This window comes from Streptopelia decaocto (assembly GCF_964273445.1).
Source record: "Streptopelia decaocto genome assembly, chromosome: 3".
NCBI lineage: Eukaryota > Metazoa > Chordata > Aves > Columbiformes > Columbidae > Streptopelia > Streptopelia decaocto.
The window spans coordinates 12,721,251-12,745,253 of NC_138656.1; the positions used below are offsets into that span (position 1 = coordinate 12,721,251).

General features: G+C 43.2%; 1 protein-coding gene across 1 annotated transcript; it reads left to right on the forward strand.

Annotated features, from left to right (window-relative positions):
* Window positions 1-16,883: 16,883 nt before the first annotated feature.
* MAL (mal, T cell differentiation protein (MAL blood group)) lies at window positions 16,884-22,114 on the forward strand. Its single transcript, XM_082047297.1, has 4 exons — window positions 16,884-17,044; window positions 20,403-20,570; window positions 20,749-20,880; window positions 21,130-22,114. The coding sequence occupies exons 1-4, from the start codon at window positions 16,958-16,960 to the stop codon at window positions 21,202-21,204; spliced, it is 462 nt and encodes a 153-aa protein (XP_081903423.1). The 5' UTR covers window positions 16,884-16,957; the 3' UTR covers window positions 21,205-22,114.
* The last annotated feature ends 1,889 nt before the right edge of the window (window positions 22,115-24,003 follow it).

Below are 24,003 nucleotides of genomic sequence, written 5' to 3' on the forward strand. Positions count from 1 at the left end.
CCCTCTGTATGGCCTTCCTACCCTCCAGAAGATCAACACTCCCACCCAATTTGGTGTCATCTCCAAACTTACTAAGGGTGCACTCAATCCCCTCATCCAGATAAAGAGATTAAACAGAACTGGCCCCAATACTGAGCCCTGGGAAACACCACTCATGACCAGCCACCAACTGGGTTCAACTCCATTCATCCCAACTCTTTAGGCCATCCAGCCAGTTCTTTACCAAATGAAGAGTACAGCTCTCCAGTCTGTGAGCTGCCAGCTTCTCCAGGAGAATGCTGTGGGATATGGTGTCAAAGGCTTTACTGAAGCCTAGATACACAACATTCACAGCCTTTCCCTCATCCACTAAGTGGGTCACCTTGTCATAGAAAGAGATCAGGTTGGTCAAGCTTCTCCAGTTTGACTTAGCAGTTAGTGGACTTTTTTTTTTTAACTCCTCCCCAGGTATGGCAACCTAGCTTTTAGCCGCTGGTAGAATGAGGATCTCTATTATGGTTTTCCAGGGTAAATATTGTATAAATGTTGTACACATTTAGTAAAGTGACTGCTTATAGGTGCAGGCATTGTAGGCCAGTCTTTGCTTCTTGAAAACCTATGTAATGCATTCCCACTGACATGGTGAAATCTGCATGAGAAGGAATTAGTTGCTGGCTCCTGCTCATGGAACCAGGGACAGGAGGAACAACTGTTGTCTTTTGCTGTTAACATCATCAGAAAGGCCAGGAGTTAGAACACTTAAGGGGCAAGAGGAAACAAAAAAAGAAAATGTATTTTATTACATGAGGATCTTTGAAACTTTTGGTTGTATTTGCCAACTCAAAAATACTTTTTTGAAATTTTTCTTCTGCCCTTATTAATGCTCCAGTCTCAAACCCTGTAAGTAGTTGGCACCTTTAGTGTGATTATGCTAAATGAAAGTATCAGACAGTGTCCTCAACATACTGAGCTAGTGTATGGTACATCCACACGAACCCTCAAAGTAAGAGTTGGAACCAACTCCAACATGTGTTGAGAAGGACTGAAGTATTGTATGGTTTTCAGTCTCTCATTCCTCTGAGGTTAAGCAAGGAATTATTTCACAACAGAGACCTGTCAGGGGCACATAATCTTCATCCTTTGCAAGGAACCCTTGTGTTACTACAATCAGGATTTTTTTTTTTTTTTTTTTTTTTAATACCCAGATTAACAGAGGGAATTGTTATTCTTACTTGTGACATAACTTCAATGCTAATAACCCCAAATGGAATAGGATGCAAAGTGATAACTTATTCAGATTGTCAGCTTCATGTCCTATTTTCTTAAGTAACAATGCTTTAAGGAGTTGGTAGCCTGCTCTTCCTGAAGGCATTGGTAACCTGCATTAAATCAGATTTGATTCCTCATTTCTGGCTTTCATACGCCCAGGCAGATACTGTTCCAGAGAATGGTCAGATGGCCAAAGAGTTGCACTACTGCTGATGTCGAAGAAAGTAAGAAATGCCGAAGCTGAAGGTGAAAAGACACAATGCTTGTTCTTTCCTGCCCATGATTTTCAACAGTTCTTCAACTGTTATCAAAAGAAGTCACTTTGTGATTTAAGGGGCCCAAATTGGCCATGAGGGGTGGACAGTGCAGGTGTGGCAAGGCTGCCTGCTGCTTGGACTCTATTCCTTTGGCTGGGATTTTGCATGTCCTGCTCTGTATGTGCCTATAGATTTGTCTGTCTACTGTTGATAGCTTTTTTTGGCATCACCACTGCACAGGGCTTTGTGATGAGTATCCTCGAATGTTTTATTCAGATTAATTCTGAAATTGTCAGTAGGTCCTACCCACCTTCCATCTTGCTTTAGTTGCTATAGCTTTCTGTAGACCATAGTGACCCACGGATCAATAGTCAGAGAAATACATTTCTGACAGCTAGACACAGAAATAATTTTTTTTAAACTACCAAACTTTTTTTTTTTTTTTTTTGGCTAGACTAGCCATGTCCCTGAAGCCTGTGAAATTTTTCCAGCTTGACTTGCACATCCCAGCTGCATGCAGGATGCATAACTTCAGGATCTCCTTTCTTGCATCCACTACAGTTGTGTCTCATTGATTACCTTGCTAGTACAAATTGCCCCAAAACACGTCTTTAAGTATTAAAAAGTCCCTGATGATCTCAGGTCTTCATTAAAGCCTAAGTAATTTTTCTTGTGAATTTTGGAGGTTTAAAAAAATGTTGACTTTGATATGTTAGTTTCTTGCCATGTTAGTTTCCTGCTATGAAAAGAATAGGGAAAAGAAATAAGAATAGGTAAAAGAAACAAGGAACAGAAATCTTAGCACATGCTTCAGTGGTGCCACTTTCTAAGATGTTGCCTTTATTCTCTGGCACAGATAAAAGGAACTCCTGTTTTTGCTGTTCTTAATGTCTTTAGCATATTTGTTTCAGCATACAGTGACACGTGGAGACCCTGCTGCTGTCAGTGGAGCGGGAAAATAATGACTCACAGGGAAGGCTGCCAGCGAAAATTTATTTTTAACTCTTCCTTCCACAGTCCATCAAGTTTGGACTACTCCTTGACTTATAGGATTCCCACTGGTCTCAGAATCTATTCATAACCTTCTACCTGCAAATTATTTGTGAATGCCAGTACTCCCAGCATTGCAGAAGGGTGTTGCCACACCAAGGAACAGTGAGAGGTTTGAGATCAGCTGTGCTAGGAATGACCTGGGTAGATCTCTGAACACAGGAATACACACTGTGTTTATTTCTAGACTTTACTGCTGGCTATTTTTTATATAGTCTTGGCTTTTTTTTTCCCCTCCACTTGTGGTTTCACAACCAGCTCTCAAGCTGCCGTGGTAAGAAAATCAATACCTTACAGCAGGGGTGTCAAACTCTTTTTCAGTTGGGGCCATATCAGCCTCACGGTTGCCTTACAAGGGACAAATGTAATTTTAGGACTGTGTAAATGTAACTACTCCTACATTTGTGCAGTCTTAAAATTACATTTGGCTCTTGGAAGGCAACTGTGAGTGTGATGTGGCTGTTGGTGAAAATGAGTTTGACACCCCTGCCTTACAGTATTTGATGTGTCACATATCCAGTCAATAAAAGGTGTGAGGCTCTGAGCTCCTAAAGTGACTAAAATGAGACCATTAGCCACTGTAAAGCTGGGCACCTACCTGCATCATGAAATTCTGCAATTCTGGCCTCTTTTGACTTGAAAGTGGATGGGGAAAAAGCAAAAGCAGGGCTCATCTCACCTTCTGTGCCCTGTGTAGGGGCTAGAGTGGGCAGAGCATTCAGTGCAGCTCTGGGTACCAAGACTCCCCTGGGGAGCCGAGATGCTGTAGCTGAGCATCTTTCAGGAGCTGCTGCTTTGGTGCTGGCGAGCAGCTTTGCTGCCCTCTCCCCACAGCGGGGTGCAGGTGCACAGAAGTATCTGGAAAGCACTGGGCAAACAACTCCTCAGTTTTCAGTTAGTAATCAAATGCAACAGTTCTAGAAGAGATATCATTATTAGAATTTTATGGCTCCTTAATTGCTTTTTAAAAATCTATCTTCCTTGGTTACTCAGTAGAACATAGGTTTAGCATGACAGAGCCCTGTATAAAATGCAGTTAAGCTGCTGAGTAATGCTGCTGAAGTTTGCCACAGGGCTGCTGTGTAGAAAAGAAATTCAGGATGAGACATTTTGGTGGAAGAATGCATCCTACAAATGTGTACTGGAGAAGAGCATGCTAGCTACAGAATTCTTACTGTTTCATTCACTGTCATTAGGCACAGATGTGGCTTATTTTAAATAAATGTTTTGAATATAACAACTCAAAAATTATGTTTATCTAATTAAAATATATGCTGTAAGCCAAGTAAAAAATAAATGCATGGTGCATTTAGGAAATAAAAATCTAACCTTGCATGAAATGTAAATATACAAGATGTTTTAATTTATTTGCTCCTCTGAGGCTGTTTTTGCTTTAAAAAATTCCTCCAACAAGTGGTTTTGCTGTTATTTAGACTCTTATGTATCTCCGTTGCTCCTTGACTTATGTTCGCAGAGAATGTTGTTGAGTTGAGAATGCAGAGTTAAATATTCTTTCTCTCTTTCTTTGTTTTGTTTTGGTTTTTGTTTTTTTTTTTTTTTTTTTTTTTTGTTTTTGTTTTGTTTTGTTTTTTTCTTTTCTTTTTGGTGGGCTTGAAATGTCAACATGGATGAGCCAGCACCAATTAAAGTAAAAAAAATAGAACCAGGTAAGTGTTTCTTAACTGAAATAGGCTACATAAACTAAATATTTTCATACTTAAGATACAATTGTACAAAATAGAGTCCACTTATTGAATAAAGGGATAGTTATTGTCTTTTAGTGTGGGACAAAATACATGGTTCTAAAAAATAAGAAGCTTGACAAGTGAGGTGTGAGAGGAAAAACGTAACTGGAGAGCAGTTTTAAAGGAAAGATGATTAAATTTTCAGTGAGAGTTGAGCTTTTTGGTCTTAAGTACTGTGTTTTCAACCTAGATGATACAAACCCCTGTATAGTACAAAAGAAAAGAGGAAGACAGCAAGGCAGGAAAGAACTCACCTGGAGAAAGCATAGAGAGAGAAGAATAAAGGAGGAAGGGTGAAATAATAGGTGAACGTTAGGAATTGAGCATGTTTCCTGAAATTCTCTTGGAGGCTCTGATTAAGACATCATTGTATGCTAGATTTAAGTTTGAACTGTGCTTATGTTGTGATTTCACGAAGTACATGTGCCCTATAGCTCAGTTATCAGCCTGCAAGTGCTGTGCTCTTAATATGGCTAGACTTGTTGAACAAGAGTACAGTAATTTGGGAAGCAAAATTTCCAGAATTTTTGTTTAACTTGTAACTGTTGGTGTTCCATTTCAAGACTTAATGTTGGGGGGAATATTTTAAGTACTACCTGGTTGGATCCTTAAGGTCTATGTGGGCAAGAAGGGATAGAAGCTAGTAATTCCTTCACTTTTTTCTCATAAAATTCTGGAAGTGATTAGATATGCTGTGTTCATATAATGCATGGATTAAAAAAAAAAAAAAAAAAAGAAAAAAAAATCAAGACAGGACAGTATGTTACTATGTAGTTTCAAAAGCATATTCACACTGAAAGTTGTGGTCTCAGATTATCTTGTCCAGTTCTGCTGCTTTGGCTTTTTCTGTCAGTTCCCATTGCTGGAGCACTTGGCTGTGCATGATGGGGATCACCAGTCCAGCCAAGATGAGCAGCCGTGCTGTGTCTCCCTATGGAACTGTAAAGATAAAACAGCAAAGGAGACGTGCAGTGGGGCAAGAACCATTTGACTCAGCAGACTCAGATGATATCAGCTTTTAAAATAGGTAGCTGTGTGTTCTCTGAGCTGTGGACGGAGCCTGGAGGTTCGCTGCAGCTGGGATAACTCACTCTCATGCTGTGCTCATGGGTGAACAACTGGCATCTTGCAGCTGAATCCGGCAGCCTTTGGTTAACCGATTGGTGCATGGAGAATGTACTTTAGCTCTCCTCTGTTTGCTCAGCGAGCTCAGTTTCTCTGTGCAATTGTCGCTTCCAGTTCCGATAGAGGCTTCACTCAGAGTTTCAGACTGGCAGTGTCCACATCCCAGGACCACGGCACTGACTTTCTTTGCAAGTTTTGCAGATCAGGGGAAAGTGTGCAGACTGAGGGTTAATAATGTTTAGACACTTTAAATCTTATGCTACTTCAATATTTTGGATGCAGTGAAAACACTGGTCAAATACTGGAGGAATAATGTCCTTTCACAAAGACACCTATTTATATGTGAAAATAAATTCTTGTTGGCTCTTCAGCGTTTGCGTGTTTAAAGGTCTAGCCAGGATATGGAAAGCCAACAGCAACATACTATGGATAGCAGACAGTCTGTTGTGATGTTAACTTGGAGCTTGTGGTTTGAAATTTACTTTCAGTTAAATAAAATACATGTGAATATTGGATTTCTGGTTAAAAAGTACCAAATGATTAGTTCACCAGTATGTTGATGTGTTGGGAAAAACTTAAAGCACATTTTCTTAGGTAATAGCTTGGCCAGTTCTACTGGAATTTGTTGTGTTAACATTTGATACTTTTAACAGCCATATTTGAGTAGCCATGTTGAGTTCTAACAATTGATAAATGTCTATATTCAACTTTTTAGACAATAGCTTTGGCTTCAGGTTTAAAAGATATTTTGAGTTATGCCAAAGTGTGCTACAGCAGTACAGTAAAAGGAGAACTTCGCCATACTTTGATTTTTCCTGTTTTTTTCAACTCTCTTAAGTTATTCATGAAGTTTACTGGTTATTTTAGGCCTTCAGGATTCTTTTACCCATGAAGTCCTTGAAGTTAGTAAAAATGAATGTTTTTTTGGTGACCTCTGTATGTCTAGTTACCAAATTTCAGAAGAACTTTAGAAGTAACCTACCAGACTAGCTATGATTTGTCCTTATGACTTAAGAAATTTCAGAGGACCCCCAGTGTAAGATACTGAACTGCAAAAGAGCATTTGACATGTATTTCCTCAAAAAAAAAATTAAAAAGGCTGTTGAATATCTATTACCAATATTCACTAACATCTTGATCCTTCTCACTTTCCCTCTTCAATTTGCCTATAAAAATCCTGCACAACACCCGCAAAACAAAAATGTCTCTTTCCGGTTTTGAATTTCATATGTTTTAGGTTTTGTGTGTGTGTAGTGTTTATGTGTTTTTGTTCATTTGTTTGTTTGTTTTTTCTTTTTAATGTCATCATCTGTAGAACTTTTTATAGAAAAGGCAGGGACAACTGAGGTACCAAATAGTAAAACTCAGATAAATGCCACATCTATGTCAGTGTTTTATCTGGGCACGTGTTATATGTAATCCATAAATTTATGTGCTTACCAAGTTTACAGAAATACTGCAGCAGCAGTGTGCTATGGAAAGTTTTTTTGCATAGGAAGACGATCTAATGGGTGTTGGACATGTGGTCAAAAATAGCAAAGTTTTGTCATGTTTTTAAGAACCTGGGCTATTGGCAGGGCACATACAGATGGACACATTGGGGTCTGGGGAGGGGGTTGTGTGGAGAAAGAGCCCCAGTTTGGGGGCTTGTTTCCAGAGCGCTTCACCCTGCTGCTCTGGAGTGGAGTGCATCATGGTTTAGTTTTTTGGGAGCCCTTCACCATTGTTTTTTGGGAGTTCTTGCCTTCAAGGAAGAAGCCTGGGAGTTGTGTAGTTAGTAATCAACATAAACTCTGCTTTGGGGGTGGGGAGGCCTGATACTGTTTTCTAAGTGCTAACAGAAAATGTGGCCTGTGCTTACAGTTGTATGAAACCAGCCTGGATCTGTGACTGTTCAGGAAGAATTATGGTTAGAGACAAGGTGAACATCATGCTTGATAATGTGCAGGGAGCGGTGAGTATGGCTGTTACACTGGTAGACAATATGACTATATATAGAATGATCTCAAAGTGGAGAAATAAAAGAAATGCAATAATCTGTAATTAGCTGTATTCTATGAAGTGAAGGGTAACCAGCTACGTATTGTGTTAACTTCTATGATATGGTTCTGCAGAAACAGGTCTTGGGGCTGCAGTTGATGAGAACTGATTGTGCTTTGGCTGTATTTCAGGAACAGTAGTTGTCAAAAGCAATCATAGTGGTGTATTTTACTAACCATATGAGTGTAGGTTAACCACACAGGAGTACCTTATGCCTGCCCAGAATGGGCAAGGCCTTGCCTGTATCTGTGTTTGGGCCATGACCTTGTGAAAAAGGCTTGAGTTCCAGACAAGAGCATTATAAGAATCAGATGCATGGGAAGAAGTCAGGACAGATGAAGGGGAGAGTAAAGGTAGTGTAGTCTAGGCTGGAGAAAACTTGGGGAGAAAAGAAAGAAAAAAAAAAAAAGTGCTACAGAGAGACAGGTAAAACCTTCTGGCTCCTCTATAACTAGAGGCTGGGATTTGAGCCAGTAAAGAAGAGATGGCACAGCTTTTTATGAGAATCTTGAATGTCAACCCCCAAACTGTCAGCATTGGGTAGGGTGCTTTAGTTTATTCTCTTTCATCTTGAGGAGAAAGACAAACTCGATGGTCTCTAGGAGGTCTCTTTTGTTCTGTATTTATGATTAATGAATAGATACATTTTTGTCCCTACAGGAAAATGGGCTGTGGAGGAAGATGGTGACAATGATGATTAACCAAATGCATACAACCATAATGACAGCTTGATAGATGATGAGGAGTGTGAGCCTACTGATGAAGACTCTGACTGGCAACCTGTCACATTAAGAGTAAGAGTCTGATGTGTGGCTGGGGAGGCCCTCCCGTTGAGTCACGAGTTTCAGAAAGGACCTCCTTGCTTTCTAAACTCCTCAGGAGATCTGGTCTCAGTCTTAGACTTAGTCAACAGTTTAAGTCCAAAGGATTGTGTGTGTAGCCACATATCGGAGCCAATGTTTGCCTGTCAGAGCCCTCTCAAGGACTTCAACTGAAACAGATCTGCAAAGTTGAAAAGCTCATTTATTGAAGTGACAGATATAACAAATTTGGAATTGCTGTTGATAAATTCACTAACTTCAAGAATATAATTAAGCTATTAACTATAATGTGGATTTAACCTAAGTAAAATTTCCTGGGGTTACTTTGCAGAGTTGAGAGTGTAGCACTTACCAAGGAGTCATCCTTACTTGAAGAGAGCAGACACATAGATTTGTCCCATATGCTGGAGTTGAATTCTTGTCTTCAAAATGGAGGATTCTAAATGCTAGATTTATGCTCTTGGCAAGGTGAGACTAAGTCAATTATCATGTGCTGACTGGCCCTTAGCAAGGGTTGTAAATTCTGGAGTGTGGGTGGGGCCTGATGGGTCAGCATGGGGCAAGGAATTCGGTACAGGTGTATGGGGGGGGTCTTTCTGGCTTTACTGAAGCAACATTGGACTGTGGGGTCTTTGCCTCACCCCAGGTGTCACTCAGTCGATTAGACTGCACCCGTTATGTCTGTTTTGCAAGTTAAGCATGTTGGTCAAGTCAAAACCCACTGCTTTCTGCTGACTCATGGTGACTTCACCATTCAGCATCAACAGGTTCAGACAAGTCCAGTGTCCCACAGAACCAAGTTCAGAAGACAAGGATAATGAAGTTCAAACACTTTTGCAAGGAGCACATAGATTTGTTAGGATCAGAAGGAGCTGCATGAAACAATGTTACAAAGGTCCAATCTGGCTATGTTAAAACACGGATGCAGAAGGAGAAGAATTGCTTTGAAAACTGTTTTTTCCTCAGTGATGTGGGCACTATAGGAAGATTGTAATGGGCCTGAAGTGGATTCAACAGTGCTTTTCTTGTCCATATGTATTTTTTGGTGTGTTTTTTGTGTTTGCTGTCTTAAGTGGTGGAGCCAGAGGATGGAGCTCTGAGGTTATATTCTGTGGCAATTGAAGTAGGACTTTTTTAGAAGGCAATTTTCTCAGCTACTTCTTTTCCAGCACAATTAGTGTCTCATTGTTTGAAGTACACTTTTAAAGGCTGCTAATGCTTCATCTTCTGGTGCTTGGAATAAATGTTGTCATTAGGGAAGTCTTCAGTTTTTTGCTCTAATTACAGTAGTACCTCTTTCCTTGCCTGTATGTCACTGGACTTGTGTTCAGTTCACAACAAAGCTGAAATCTTGACACCTGTATTTTTTCACCATTAAATGTGTACTAGAATGTGGCAAAAACTTGTAACTTTGTATATGATTTCTAAGGCCTTTTTTGGGGGATCTTGTCTGCAGTATGTTCACAACTTTCATGGGCTTTCTAGAAAGAAATTGAGTCTGCCTTGAGTTAAAACCTTGTGGGCAGGTTACTGGAGCCATGTGAATTTGGCACTTTTTGTGGACAGAGTCCTGAAATTCTCATGGGGCTCTGGCTTGCCTGTGATCACCTGCCCAGTTGTGGTGGAAAAGAAGCATCCAGCTACACTCAAACTTTTCATTTGGGTGGCAGATGTTCTCTGGAGGTGCCCTTCAGGGAATACCTGCTCCAGCTGTTGTGTATTCTGCAGCGCAGCATGAATAGCAATGCCATCCACGTGCCAGGGCTTCAAAACCAGCCGACTGTTGTAATGGCCCCTTCTGACTACTGGGGCTACTGCACAGGGTCTTGGAGCAAAAGGATTTTCTTCACTCTGCTGTGAAAATTGTCGCAGCCTATCCTGTTGCCCACTTGCATTTATTATGTATGAAGCCAGTGGTGGGTGTGTGTCTGTGTAAGGAAATAAATGGGCTGAAATACCTGAGGCCAAAGCTCAGAGGAAAGGAAACTGGAGAAGCGATGTGCAGTCCTGATCAAAATCCTAAAGCACCTGGCCAATATTGCTGAAAAGCTTTTGGCTGCAGCAGGTAGCCATTATGGACAATTTCAGCTGGAGTTTCTCAGGTCTAGTACACGTATGTGTAACTCAGCTTGGTGTCTTTGCATTATGAACAGGGTCTAGAAACCTCCACAACATGCAAAGCCACTATGTCCTGCCTATATTGTCCCCAAGCATACAGAAGATATATGAATACCTGAATAGAATGAGGAGCCTCTGCCATAAAGAGCATCACGACTTTGCAGAGCCTTTTAAAAGCTTTTTATTACATGGCATGATATACTTAAAATTATTACAATAATTTCACAAAATCAAGCATTAAAAGGTCTAGTACTTGAATATCAAGCAGTTGCTATATCTAGGATAAAACATCTGTCAGGATGCATTAAAAAGAATTATAATAGCCAATGTAATCAGAAATTTTCTAAATAATGAGACTTTGTATGGAGTTCACTGTACTTCTAATAAACATAATACCATACAAAAGGAATTGCACAAACGAATGGTGTTCCAGTACAATTTGCATATATTACATGTCCTAAACAACTCTGCAGCTCAAGAGAAAAAGGCAAAGATAAAAGACAAATCCAAAATACAAATCATCAATGGGATTCTTAAAAGGCTTCATAGTTTACAATCCTAGGCACTTCAACATGTGGTTGTCCTTAACACAGTGCTACTACTCTTAAGCAAGGAAAACCTCAACAATTCTTTTCCTACTTATTTTCCTGTAACATGTAATTTTGAGTTCCCAAATGATTTTACATGTCAACACCAGTTAAGTCAGAGCATCTCTGAGAACTCCATCTGTATTATGCAGTATTTAAATTTCCTAAAGATTTTCAAATCTAGGAGACATTTTACTGAAGGTGGTTTAAAAGGACCAAAAATCCTAAAGTGATGCACCCTTTGACAGATGCAGAGTGATGAACTGCAATAAAAACAAGGGAATGCAGTGCTCCAAAAGACCTAAATGGTGAATGGCTCCCCAGAGAAGGCGATAGGTGAAAGGCTCCCAAAAGACCAAAGGGTGATGCATTAAAAAAATGCCAGGCATTGTAGCATCCTAGAAAACAGCCAAATGCTGAAGTACTCCAAGAAAATCCTTGTGGCAGAGGGCTCTGAAATAGCCCCAGGGTGGAGTGCTCCTAAAAACCAAAATATGAACTGCACTGAAAAAGGCCCAGAACAGAGAGCTCCCAAAAAGCACAAGGATGGAAAAAGCCTCAAAAAAACACAAATGCTGGAGGACACCAAAACCCACCAAAAGCAAAAGGTGAAGCATCCTTCCAGGACTACATGGTGAAGTACTCCAAAAAACCCCAGGGTGGAGAGCTCAAGGAAAAAACGCGAGGGTGGAGACCTCTCAAAAGACTGGGGTGAAGAGCTCCCAAAAAAACCAGATGGTGTATGAATCCAAAAAGAAAACTGTGAAGCACTCATCCACGGTGGTGTTGTAAAGCACTAGAAAAGTGCTGGGTGTTGTAGCATTCCAGAAAATCCAACTGTAAAGGGCTCCCAAAACCAAAATGGTGAAGGGCCCCAAAAAGCCCCAGGGTGGAGAGCTCCGAAAAAGCTCCGAATAGAAGTGATCAAAAAAACCCCTGATAGAGAGCTCCTAAAAAAACAAATGATGCAGGACTAACAAAAATCAAAACGGTGATGCACTCCGACAGGCTGGAGGCACAGAAGCACTAATCAAGGGCAATGCAGTGAAGCATTTAGAAAATGTCTAGTAGCATTCCCGAAAATAGTGAAACCATAAAGGGTTTCCAAAAAAACAAAATAGTGAAGCACTGCAAAAAAAAAAAAAAAACCCACAACAAACCCAGAGTGCAGAGCTCCCAAAAAGCCCCAGGGTGAAATAATCAAAAAAACACCAAGCAATGGAAGGCTCTGAAAAATCCTTGAATGGAGCACTCTTAAATATCCAGATGGTGAAGTGTGGTGAAAAAGCCCAAGGCTGCAGAGCTCTCCCAAAGCCCCACTATATAGAGCTCCAAAAATCCCAGTACATGGAGGGCTCAAAAAAATCCCTGATGTGCAGAGCTTATAAAAAAGCAAGTGGTGCAAGACTGCCAAACAACCAAATGGTGCAGGACTCCCCAAAAAAACCAAACAGTGATACTCTCTTCTGGGATGGCATGGTGATGCCTTCCAAACGTGCTGATTGTTGTAGCATTCCAGAAAACATCAAAACCATAAAGAGCTTCCAGAAAAACCTGAAATAGTGAAACATGCCAAAAAAAGTCCCAGCATACAGAACTCATAAAAATACAAATGGTACAGGACTCCCCAAAAAACCCAAATGGAGCAGGCCTCACAAAAATCAAATGTGCAGGACTCCTTAAAAAAACAAATGGCGATACATTCCTTCAGGTCCCTGTGGCAAATCATTCCAAACATGATCGGTGTTGTAACATTCCAGAAAAGAGCAAAACCATAAATGGCTCCCAAAAAACAAAATGGTGAAGCACTTGGAAAAAGCCCCAGGGTGTAGTGCTCCCAAAAATACCCCAGGATAGGTGGCTCCATAAAAGCCCCTAATGCAGAGCTCCCACAAAAACCTCCAAACCAAGTGGTGCAGGACTCCGAAAAATCAAGATGCTGCAGGACTTAAAAAAATCCAATACATATTTGCTTAAGCTAAATGATTAATATAAAACATAAATTTGGCTTATCCAGTGATCTATGAGTAGTAAAAGATCACTACCATACAGCCAGCTTGTCTGGCAGGGAGAGATCAAAGTAGGCTCACCTAGGCTGTCATATTTATGGAATATAGTGTTTGGCTCATAGTCAAATTGCATACATGCAGGGGGAAAGGTATGCACAAGACTCCTCGTACCCACAGCTTATCCATATTTAGTTGCCGTTCTGCTTCCTTGTGGGTTTCCTAAAAGGAGTTCTTGGCCCAGCTGCAGCTCAGGCGTTTACCTCCATTGGAGCCTGGACCAAACTGCTGCTGGTTTGGTTGGGGTGGGGTGGGCCTTGAGTGCATCCATCATAGAGGGCAAGTAAAACAGTTCTAGAAGGCACAGGGCTGGCAGGCACATGAGAAGACACAGCACAGTTCCTCCTGAGGAAAGCTGGCCATGTTCAGCTCAGGTTTCTCCCACCTCTTTCTCTCTCTGAGGTTTCTCCCACCTCTCTCTCTCTCTCAGCTTTCACCCTGTTGTTGAGGGCACCCAGGAACTCAAGGAACTGATCAGACTCTTGAGCAATATCTGATACAGAGACATCCTTCTTCCAGGCTAAATAAGAAAAGTCTTTATACATATTTTATAGCAATTAGGCAGCACATTAGAGATCATAGAATGGAGTCCGCGGCTGCTATGGTAGTGCCAGAGAACAGAGAAGAAGAAGTGAAAGATGGGGCAGACACAGTCTAAACTCTATTATTTGAAGCGCTAGCTTCTGCTACGGCAAGCATTACCTCTTTTGTCATGATTCCCCAACTTGGGTGCTTTCGCCCCACACCAAATCATCCCAAACACACCGATAATCCATCTCTCCTGGTGGCCACTGGTCTGCTGGGCTTTGGTTTTTAGTTATAAATGGCCAATCTTCTTGACATAAGGTCATTGTGTGTGCTTTTTTGACAAACTCACTGTACCATAAATTTTTGCCTAGTTTTGTAATACCTTGGTTAAGGGTGTCCCTTTCTCTATGCTGGGTATATTTCCCATCGTCTCTTTCACTATGTGCACTTTACCCTGATCGAGCCACACATCTGTGAACAAGCTGTGGCAATACTTTCAGTAAATCTGCTCTAGGAATTTTAACACTCACTCTTCAGTGTCTCCCACTTCAAAGGTCCCAGGTGAACTCACTTGTTGCCAACAGCTGGAGGTTTGAAGATGAGAAGCGCCAAAGGTGGTGGCCGAGGGTCCCATTTGGGTCACCAAACTGTTAATGAAGTTTCTTTGCCCTAGGTATCCTGAAGCAGAGTCTCAGGCATGAAATCCAGAAATTCCTCTAAAATAAAGAATACATTTGTAAGATACAGTGTAGAGAGCATCTTGAGCTGTGTGCCTCTGGAAGAGGGACACCAAGCAAAGAAAACCCTGGGCAATTATACTCTTACAATCTAAAATTTCCATCCCTTGTGTCAGTTTGGGGCAATTGTAAAATTAGAGTTCAGGGTCTGCCCGTTCTTCATTGGATCCTTTAATTTTCATCAAGCAGCCATTTCTTGTCTCTGAGGGCATCTATCTAGGTGCTGTCCATTAGCTGCTATTTTGCATCTGCAGCTAGGAAGAAAAATAAGTCCTTGGCAACAGACAAAGCATTAATAAGTTCTCACATTCTGCTTTTTCTTGTCTTCTTTAGATATGGTGTTCTGTTCCTTTACTTTAGGGATGCAGCTCCTGCTGACGATCAAAAGCTCCCTTATTTTCTGGCTTGAACCAACTCTGGGGCCCTTCTTTGCTTAACTAGGCAGGAAGTTTGAAAGTTCACAGCTGTGGCCTTAGGCTTCCACCAAATTTAGTTACTTGTTATACTAAGCAAGTTATGCTAAGCAAGTTCTATAAGAAGCAGTGTAGCAAATAGTTCAATAAGCTAAGGCAGTCTCTTTCCTAACATTCTTTTCTTACACTTGATGCCCCAAATCTCTCCATGTCCCTTGGATTCAGGGCAGCTGTTTATTCCTTTCCTCCCTGCAGAGCTCTCCCCATTTCCTCCTGCCTGCCAGCCTGCTCCAAAATGAACCTATTGTGCTCCCAGCCAGAAAGATCTGCATCACTGGAGCAGGTGCCACCATTATTCCAATGTAGCTGGCTCATGCAACCTCGCCACCAACATCAGTGCTGCCCAGGGTACCCTATTCCTGCCCTAGGGCTGGGACACCAGCTGCTGCAGTCATCGAATCATAAAATCATAGAACAGTTTGGGTTGGAAGGTACCTTCAAAGGTCATCTAGTACAATCCCCTGCAATGAGCAGGGACATCTTCAACCAGATCAGGTTGCTCAGAGCCCCGTCCAGCCTGGCCTTGAATGTTTCCAGGGATGCGGCATCAACCACCTCTCTGGGCAACCTGTGCAACTGTTTCACCATCTTCATTATGAAAATTTTCTTCCTTATGTCTAGCCTGAATCTCCCCTCCTTTAGGTTAAAACCATTACCCGTTGTCCTATCACAACAGGCCCTGCTACAAAGTCTGTTCCCATCTTTCTTATAGGCCTCTTTTAAGTACTGAAAGGCCACAATTAGGTGTCTCTGGAGCCTTCTCTTCTCCAGACTGAGTAACCCCAACTCTCTCAGCTTGTCCTCGTAAGAGAGCTGTTCCATCCCTCTGATCATTTCTGTGGCCTCCTCTGGCCCCCCTCCAACAGGTCCATGTCTTTCCTGTACTGAGGGCTCCAGAGCTGGACACAGAACTCCAAGTGGGGTCTCACCAGAGCAGAGCAGAGGGGCAGAATCACCTCCCTCAGCCTGCTGGACACGCTCCTTTTGAAGTAGCCCAAGATATGGTTGGCGTTCTGGGCTGCAAAGTCACAGAAAGCAAAGCAGCAATGACTGAATGTGCACCCCATTGCAGCTGTGAGGAAGCTGGTGGACGCTCAGGGCCAGACCTGAGAGTGATCAGGGCTGCATGTGCCAGGCATGTGGGGCTGGCAACAAAGCAGCCCTACCTCCTGCTCCAGACCCTGCAGCAGAGCCTTGTGCATGCAAGCATCTGCAGAAGCGCAAGCACCATGTATAGGGTGTTGCTGAAATGGGGAGTTCAACCATGGGTCACTGGTCCACAGCAATGTGTATTGCCACATTGCTCCTTTTAGTGTCTTGATGTTTCATGTCTTCGGCCTTAGCTTCCAGAGTTGTGTGGTTTTACTGGTTATTCAAGTGAACGTATTAAAAAGAAGTAAACACTCTGTTTTATGGAAGGGGAATGACTCACTGCCATGGACTCCAGACAAAAAAAAACCTAAACCAAACAAAAAACCCACAACATAAACCCCACACCAGTAACCAACAAAACAACAAAAAAAAGAAAGCAAAATTACTTGGGAAATTGTATTATTTTAGGTCATTTTTGTTACCTTGGTATATTCAATCTCCTTCTGAGAGGATGGAAATGGTTTGCCCTGCAATTCGACTGCCCCTGTCTTGAGATGCATCTCTATCTGTGAGACATTTCTCAGCCTCACTGCTTGCCAGTAGCTGGCATGTCCTGGCTTGTCCCGGCCTCCAGCTGACCTTGTGCCTGCTGCTGTGACCAGCTCATGTGGGTGGGGGACACACTGACTTACTGTGCAAATACAGGGGATGAGAGGCTGCCCAGCTGGGTGGGTACAGGTCTTCCCTATTGCCTTCAGATGTAAGCTGGTGCCACCCATCACCACCCAGGGACTTGCCCTGAATGCTCAGCTTGTGTAGAGACAGCTGTCTTCAAAATGCCTCAGGGCTGCCCACATCTCCTGAAAACTCCCATGTGGCTCCCATCAAACACCAAGTGACCCTTGGTCAGAGGGTTTCACCACACCTGTGCTGTTCACACCTGTCTTCACTTGGCAGCAGAAGGGGAGGGAAGAAGGAAGAGAGAGAGGGAAGCAAGCAAGCTGCATTTAGCAGGTACCTCGGGCAGCTAGAACCAGAGCGGCTGACAGTCACCATAGGAGCGGCTTGCAATGTCCTCCACACCTTCCACCAGATCTTTGCCCAGCGGCCTGGCTGTCCTGACAACTCTCCCAGATGTGCTCTTCATTCCTGAACTTGTGAGTGTTGGTTTTTCACTGGGGAGGAGAGATGCTGCTTGTGGGGCACCCAGCACGCGTAATGCTGCAGGTGTCTGAGGGATAAGATCTGACACAAAGTGTGTGGTTCAGGAGATATACGGGTCTGGGGGCAGCCCCTGATGCCTGTTTTACCTGCAAAACCCCAAGCCCTCAGCTGGAGTCTCTGAATCTCTCCTTTAGTCTGCTGAGTATTTCTCTGGTGCCTCTGAAAACCTTTTGTAATTTCCTGTCTAACAAAGTTGAAGGGGGTTGCTGGTGTGTTTAAACTAGCTTGCTAAATTGAGCCGATTAATTAATTGGGAGATGATTTTGGCGGTTGATACAGGCAGAGGATAAACTGCTTGCTTAAAGCAGGGGGTAAAGGCTCGCTGAGGGAATTGTTCAAAGCAGCAAAGAGCTTAGGTTGGTGAAGCTGTATTGCTTAGCTGCAATGTTCCTGAGCTGGAGGTGCAGAGTGCTGGACCTGGGTGTGTGGGTAAGCAAAAGTGAACAAACACCTTGTAACTTCTTCTTGTATTGTAATTTCATTGAGCATGTGAAGATCCTAATCTTAATGGATTTGCCACAGGCGATTAAAAGCAGTTGTTGTGAGCACTGATCTAATGAGGGAAAGTTTCAACCAGAACCTTTTCCCTGTTTCCTCTGCCCATGCAACCTGCTTTCTCATAACGGTTTGAGAGTCTTTTTCCAAAGCCCGAGTGCTTTCATCTAGCATTGAGGGGTTTGGCTGAGTGTTGTAGGATGGCACTCAGATTATTTAATGTTAGAAAATTCAACTTTTCTATCTGGGACCAGATCCTTCTCTGTCACTTAACTCAGTCTGTGCTCAGTGTTTACTTCATTCTCCTTATGGTAGCAGTCAAGCAAGAGGAATTTGGTTAAAGAAGGCATTACTGTGGATAAAGTAATGGTTCCTTCAAATATGCTCTGAGGGCTTGATCTCTGTGTCCAGGCTCTGAGAGCAAGGTCCAGATTTCTGCAGATGCATGAAGGAGGGTGCAAAGTCCCTATGGAGGTTCTGACTGGGCAGATGCTTGCTGGTCACTCTTGCCTTGTTGTGTTAGTCCTGGTGCTGAATGTGCCATGGGTGTTGACATGCTTACAGTACTGGCTGTGCCTTAAACTCCTTGTAATTCCTGTCTTCAGGGGTTTTGGCAAGGCAGCTTGCTTAATGAGACAAAAATAAGCACCTTATCCTTTGGTTTGGGTAAAATCTGGAAATGTGGATCCTAAAGGCTCAGGAACCATCCGGAAAGAGGAATACTGCATAACCAGATTTCTCCATCTCCAGAAGTGTATAATTCTAGGTTGTACAACTGTATTAGCCCTGCTGTGTACAAAGGAGGCAGCTTCTCTTAGTGGAATCTGAGGTTGCCTGTGGTGGGTTGCTATGGTAACTGAAAAAAAAAAAAAGGCATTTCAAATGCTAAGACAGTTGCAAAAATGCCGGAAGTCCTGCCTGCATCTCAGATGATTGCCACATCTAGATGTACTGATTAGGAACTACTATTTTTATTCTGTGAGGCTGGGCTTAATTCTTGTATTTTATTTGGAAAGCTTTTGGCATATATGGATCGCCAGGCCTATGTGGAAAAGCTGAAACAAGCTCTGCATTGCTTTGCATTGCCCTGCAAAGCTTTTCATTGTAAAAGGCTATCTAAGGGATAAGTTTTTCTTAGACTGCTGTTCCCAACCTACTGGGGGTTGTTACTGAAAGCCTCTTGACCCTTTCCTTATTTTTATGGGTCTGCTGAACAGCAGCACCATAAAACCGAAGTCAGTAATCAAACCACGTCAAACATACTTGCCTGAGAAATCACATCCTGGAGAAGGGAGAGAGAGGAAGAGGTAAGAAATTACAGCAATACTTCTTCCTTCAACCTCATATCTCACCCCAATTGTATTGGATTTTAATGGAGCAACTATAAGGTTTTCTCCAGAATCTTTAGCTTCGCCATGTGAGTTATTACAGCGACTGAATTAGTGTTCAAGTGACAGTCTTTCGTTGTTTCAAGAGACAGCAAAACAACAGCACTTTGGAAGACTTATTTTCACTCAGATATTTGCAAGGTCTCAACCACATCATTGATTTAATATATAAATTTGCACAATGGAACTTTCCTACAAATGTGGGGTGACAAAAATTATGTGAGATTTTCTGAGCATCATACATCAGAAGCTTATTTTCCACTTGCAAAATGCCTCCAAGGAAATGGAAACGCCGTGACTTGTGTGAGTTGGTACTTGCATACTGGATTAGGCTGGCCCAGGAGACACTGGTGATAAGAATGGTCTTAGAGTCAGTGGGGGTCTCTTACCTCTGGAGATTTGCCTGAAAAATCAAGACCAACCAGTGATGAGGGATGGGTCCTCAGAGCAGCACCCATCTCCACACAGTGTGGGTTCAGCTGAGGAGCTGCTCATCATAGGGTGTTGCATAGACTAAATTTTGTACAGGTTCAAGAAACAACTGAGCTGATTTGTAGCAGAGAAAAGCTACTGAGTACGTTCTAGTGCAAAACCACCACCTGCAGCTTGGACACTCCTCAGCATTGGACTTTGTGCTTTCATCCTCTTATGTAGGAATCTTCTGGTGGAGAAAGGATGGAGTCTAGATGTAGCAGACCTTGTGTTCCTCACCTCACCAGGAAACCCATAGCAAACTCCCAAGGTTGCCTGAGAAGGATGGGGTCCCACATGCTACCTGACCTGAAGTCGGGACCTTGTGCAGCTCTGGTGTAGCTAACAAAGCATAACTGAAATAGCTGGAGCAGCAACACAAGTTCCCCTTCCCAAGAGGAGCTGGGACCATTGACCTCAGAGAGCAAAACCGGCTGTATTACCTCTCTTCAACCTGTTCTCTCTCCTTTCAGGGTGACACTTGCATGTGGCCTTCATTAAGGCCATGTCTGGGGCCTTCATGAGGCTGCATGTCTGTGCCGTGTGTGCAGGTGAGCTGGGTTTGATACCACTTCTTTCAGAGGCCTGCTACACTGGATGCGAAACAACCCTGCCCTCCTGAAATAAGCCTCCTGTTCATCAAAACTGGCCTTCAGAGGTGTCTAACCCAGCATCCTGTATCCTGTGCACATTGATGTGGGGTGGGCATGAATAGTGGTGACAGCAGGAGGCAAGACTACAGCAAGGCCTTTTTTGGGTCAAGATCAGAGGCAGGCACTCCAGCTGAATACCCAGTTTCAAGAGGAGGCTGGGAAGAACTCAAAGGCATCCCTGGGCTATTTCCATGTGCAGTGCTAGAGGTGTGCATGGATCTTGGCTCTGCTCTGGATAAACCAATTTATCCCATGTTTGTTCTCTTTTCCACTTTCACTTGCAGGTCTTTGGGGGCCTTGTCTGGATCCTGGTGGCATCCTCGAAGGTCCCATTACCTATGCTGCAAGGCTGGGTGATGTTTGTGTCTGTGTTCTGCTTCATCATGTCCATCACCCTCCTGTGTCTCTACATCTGTGGGATACATAGGGGCAGCAGCTCCTGGGTCACCTTGGTAAGTGGATGTGACTGCATGGCCTCTCCCCTCCCTGGTATCACTGGTAGACAGTTGTCTCCTTTGCTGCTACTGCACCCCAAATTGCAGGCTGGGGTTTACTTGCGGGCATTCCTTTTTTTTCCCCTTTGCAGTGTGTTCCCTTCTTGGAAATGACTGTGTGATCTTTGTTTCCTAGGATGCCATCTGCCAGGAGATAGCAGCTCTGTTCTATCTCAGTGCTGCCGTGTTGGAAGCCTATACCACCTATATCATTAGCTTTTTGCCTTCTGAACAACTGCACCTGTACCAAGAGAACATAGCTGCTGTGGTGAGTGCCTGGCAAGTAGGGGAAGGAAGGTGAGGAGGTGACTGTGGAACAGCCTCAAGGGCAAATCCTTGCATGAACCAACTATTCAGGGAGGGGGGAAAAGAAATAAGTTCCAGTCCTACTACGCATGAATGTCTCCAAACATGCAAGAGTCAATAGAAATATCATGCATCTCAAGGTGTTTGCTCAGTGCAGGAACTCATACTGTATAATAAAATATTAACTGGCTGATGTGTTTTTCCATTGTAGGTATTTGCATTCTTAGCTACCCTGGTGTATGTGGTCCATAGTGTGTTCTCACTCCTGCGATGGAAATCATCCTAAGAGCCTCTCCTTTCAAGTGTGTCTTGTGGTCACCCCATGAGCACAGAATTTGCTCAATGGCTGCGGTTTCCAGGCTCAGTTTGGGTTTTATTTTTTAATGTATATACTATAAACAAGCAGCTTTTTATGTGGGACTATGGCAATGAAGACTAAGAGCCTGCCAGAGAAAGCTATATCCTGGGACAACTTGTTTCCCTTCAGTTTCTTCTGGGTTTGGTACAATTTGATGTTGGTAGTTAGAGCACAAGTAGAAAAACATCCAGCTTTAGAAAGAAGAATATAGTTGGGTTAGAGGTGCTAAAAATCTTTCAGAACCACACTTTTATGCCTCCAGGGTTGTTGCCATCAGGGGAAGCCTGAACAACCAGCATTAAGGAGCATGAGTGTGAAACCAGGTCATTTTAATTGCTGTCTGTGTAAGCCTGTTTCCCTCCCTAAACGTGCTCTGACAAAACCAAAACATTTTCATGCAGTTTCTGAAAATGCCATCTCTGACTTGTAATGAGAAATGGGGACAATATTTAACTTGCTTCGAGCAATATGAGTTATTGCAGCCCCTGGAAGGTATTGCTGAATTATGAGGCACAACCATAATACCAGGAATTATTGCTGTATTCAATCCCCCTACAAAATACAATTTAGGAGTTGTGTGGTAGACTGCAGGAGAATTGTATGGATGATTAGAATAACATCTTGTCTAAGCAGATACTCCTGTATTTGGTGCACGGCTGGTCTTGCATATGCCAGCACTATGTTGCCAATAAAGATGGGTTTGCTGTAATTTTGCAAATAGAAGAGTCATTTCTGCTATTTTCCCTTTGCACACAGGCACACAACCGTGTACAGCCTCAGGAGCACTGTGCTAGGGCAATGCCTAAGAAGGAGGTACAGACTTGGCAACGAACGAGAGGGTTTTTCTGGCAAGGGGAGCCTGTGGGGCTCTGTAGCCAGGGGCTAAACCAACTCAGGTTAATCTCAGTGATCATGTTCATCTGAATGCTTAAATTACTCCAGAGTGTTAACTCGAGTGTGTGGGTTTTGGCTGGGGTAGAGTTAATTTTATTCACAGTAGCTAGGATGGGGCTATGTTTTGGATTTGTGCTGAAAACAGTTTTGATAATACAGGGAAGTTTTTGTTATTGCTGAGCAGGGCTCACAGAGTTGAGGCCTTTTCTGCTCCTCACACCACCCCACCAGCGAATGGGCTGTGGGTGCACAAGGAGCTGAGAGCGGACACAGATGGGATAGCTGACCCCAACTGACCAAAGGGATATTCTAGACCATATGATGTCATGCTCAGCATCTAAAGCTGGGGGAAGAAGGAGGAAGAACGAACGTTCAGAGTTACGGCATTTGTCTTCCCAAGTCACTGTTACATGCGATGGAGCCCTGCTTTCCGGGAGGTGGCTGAACACCTGCCCGTCCATAGGAAGCAGTGAATGAATTCCTTGTTTTGCTTGTGTGTGCAGCTTTTGCTTTGCTTATTAAACTGTCTTTATCTCAACCCGTAAGTTTCCTCACTTTTACCATGGAGAGTGAGCAGCAGGATGGTGCTCTGTTGCCAGCTGGGGTTAAACTATGACACTGAGTAAATTTAAATGGGGTTTAGACCCAAGAAGGGGTGTTTTCACATGTTAGAAGTGCCTAATAAACAGTGGTACCAAATTAGCCCTTTCAGTTTGTGTCTGAATTTCCTGGATAATAACAAGGACTAGAGAACAGAAGGGAAATATAACTTGACTTGGAGGCATTTCTGTTGCTTCAGATCCAGAAGGGATCTGTGACCATGGCTTGGTATTGAAGCTTTTAATTGCAGTGTGAGGAAAATATATATATATTTTTTCCTTGTTTTTTTTCCTTGCTGAAAAACCAGCCTGACCTGTTTTGCTTGTGTTAGTGTGACAAAAGTAAGCTGATTGCAACAGAGGTAGAAAAAAACCCTGTTTTCAGAATGGGAGGGAAGTCACAGCCACTTTTGACAATGTCACTGGGTTCTAAAGGTTTAAATGCACCTATTGAAACTGGTTTCAAAATCATCATGGGGGGGTGTGTGTGTGGAGGGTTGGTGCCTGTATTTGCCCTGCTTCTACTAATATGCTTGATTTTTAGCACTAAAATGCAAAGATGCCTTTCTGATTGACTCTGTTTACAAAGGCAGACATCTGTGGTCATAACCTGGACCCTGGCTTGCAATATCTCTGTCCACCTTCCGCACCCAGGTGTGGCCAGCACCTCTGTGCCAAGCAGTGCTGTTTGCCCCCTCACATCCATGCCCCTGTGCCTTGGGGCCATCACTTTTGCAGTTTATGTTTTGGCAATGCACCCATGTCTCTTCCTGAATTCTTTCTGCTTTGCCCTTTGCTTCTCCTTTCCCTGCCACACACCAGTTTACACAGGTCTGTACTAGTTCACCTGTTTATCCCTTTCCCTCTGGCCCCACCTGGTTTGCTGAGATAGCTTCCCCCCAGCATTAAAGTTGCTGTAAAACAGCATAGAAAAAAAAAGAGCTGGGTGCTGCTGGTGTGGGAGCGTCCATCAGCCCCAGTGCAGCTGTGGAGTGGGCTGAGACAAGGTTGGGGACATGGTGTTGGGAGGGAGGCCTTGTGTAACTGGAGCCAAGTCTTTGCCTAGGGAGGGCTGGGCAGAGAGAAAGGCCACCACAGGGCCAAGAACATCCAAATGAACTAATACCAAGGAGTGCTGCAGCTTTGAAACCCTCCCAGTGTGGTCCTAACTTCAACTCCATGCTGCTGAACAGCTTGTAGGTGAACGAGTGTCCCTGTTTGGCACAGGGCTGAT

What these genes read in the sequence shown, in the direction of transcription:
- MAL (XM_082047297.1), top strand. Translation starts at nt 16,958, where the DNA reads ATGTCCTCCACACCTTCCACCAGATCTTTGCCCAGCGGCCTGGCTGTC. An exon ending in TGCTCTTCATTCCTGAACTT is followed by an intron (nt 17,045 to 20,402) that starts GTGAGTGTTGGT and finishes TTTCACTTGCAG; the next exon opens with GTCTTTGGGGGCCTTGTCTG. An exon ending in AAGAGAACATAGCTGCTGTG is followed by an intron (nt 20,881 to 21,129) that starts GTGAGTGCCTGG and finishes TTTCCATTGTAG; the next exon opens with GTATTTGCATTCTTAGCTAC.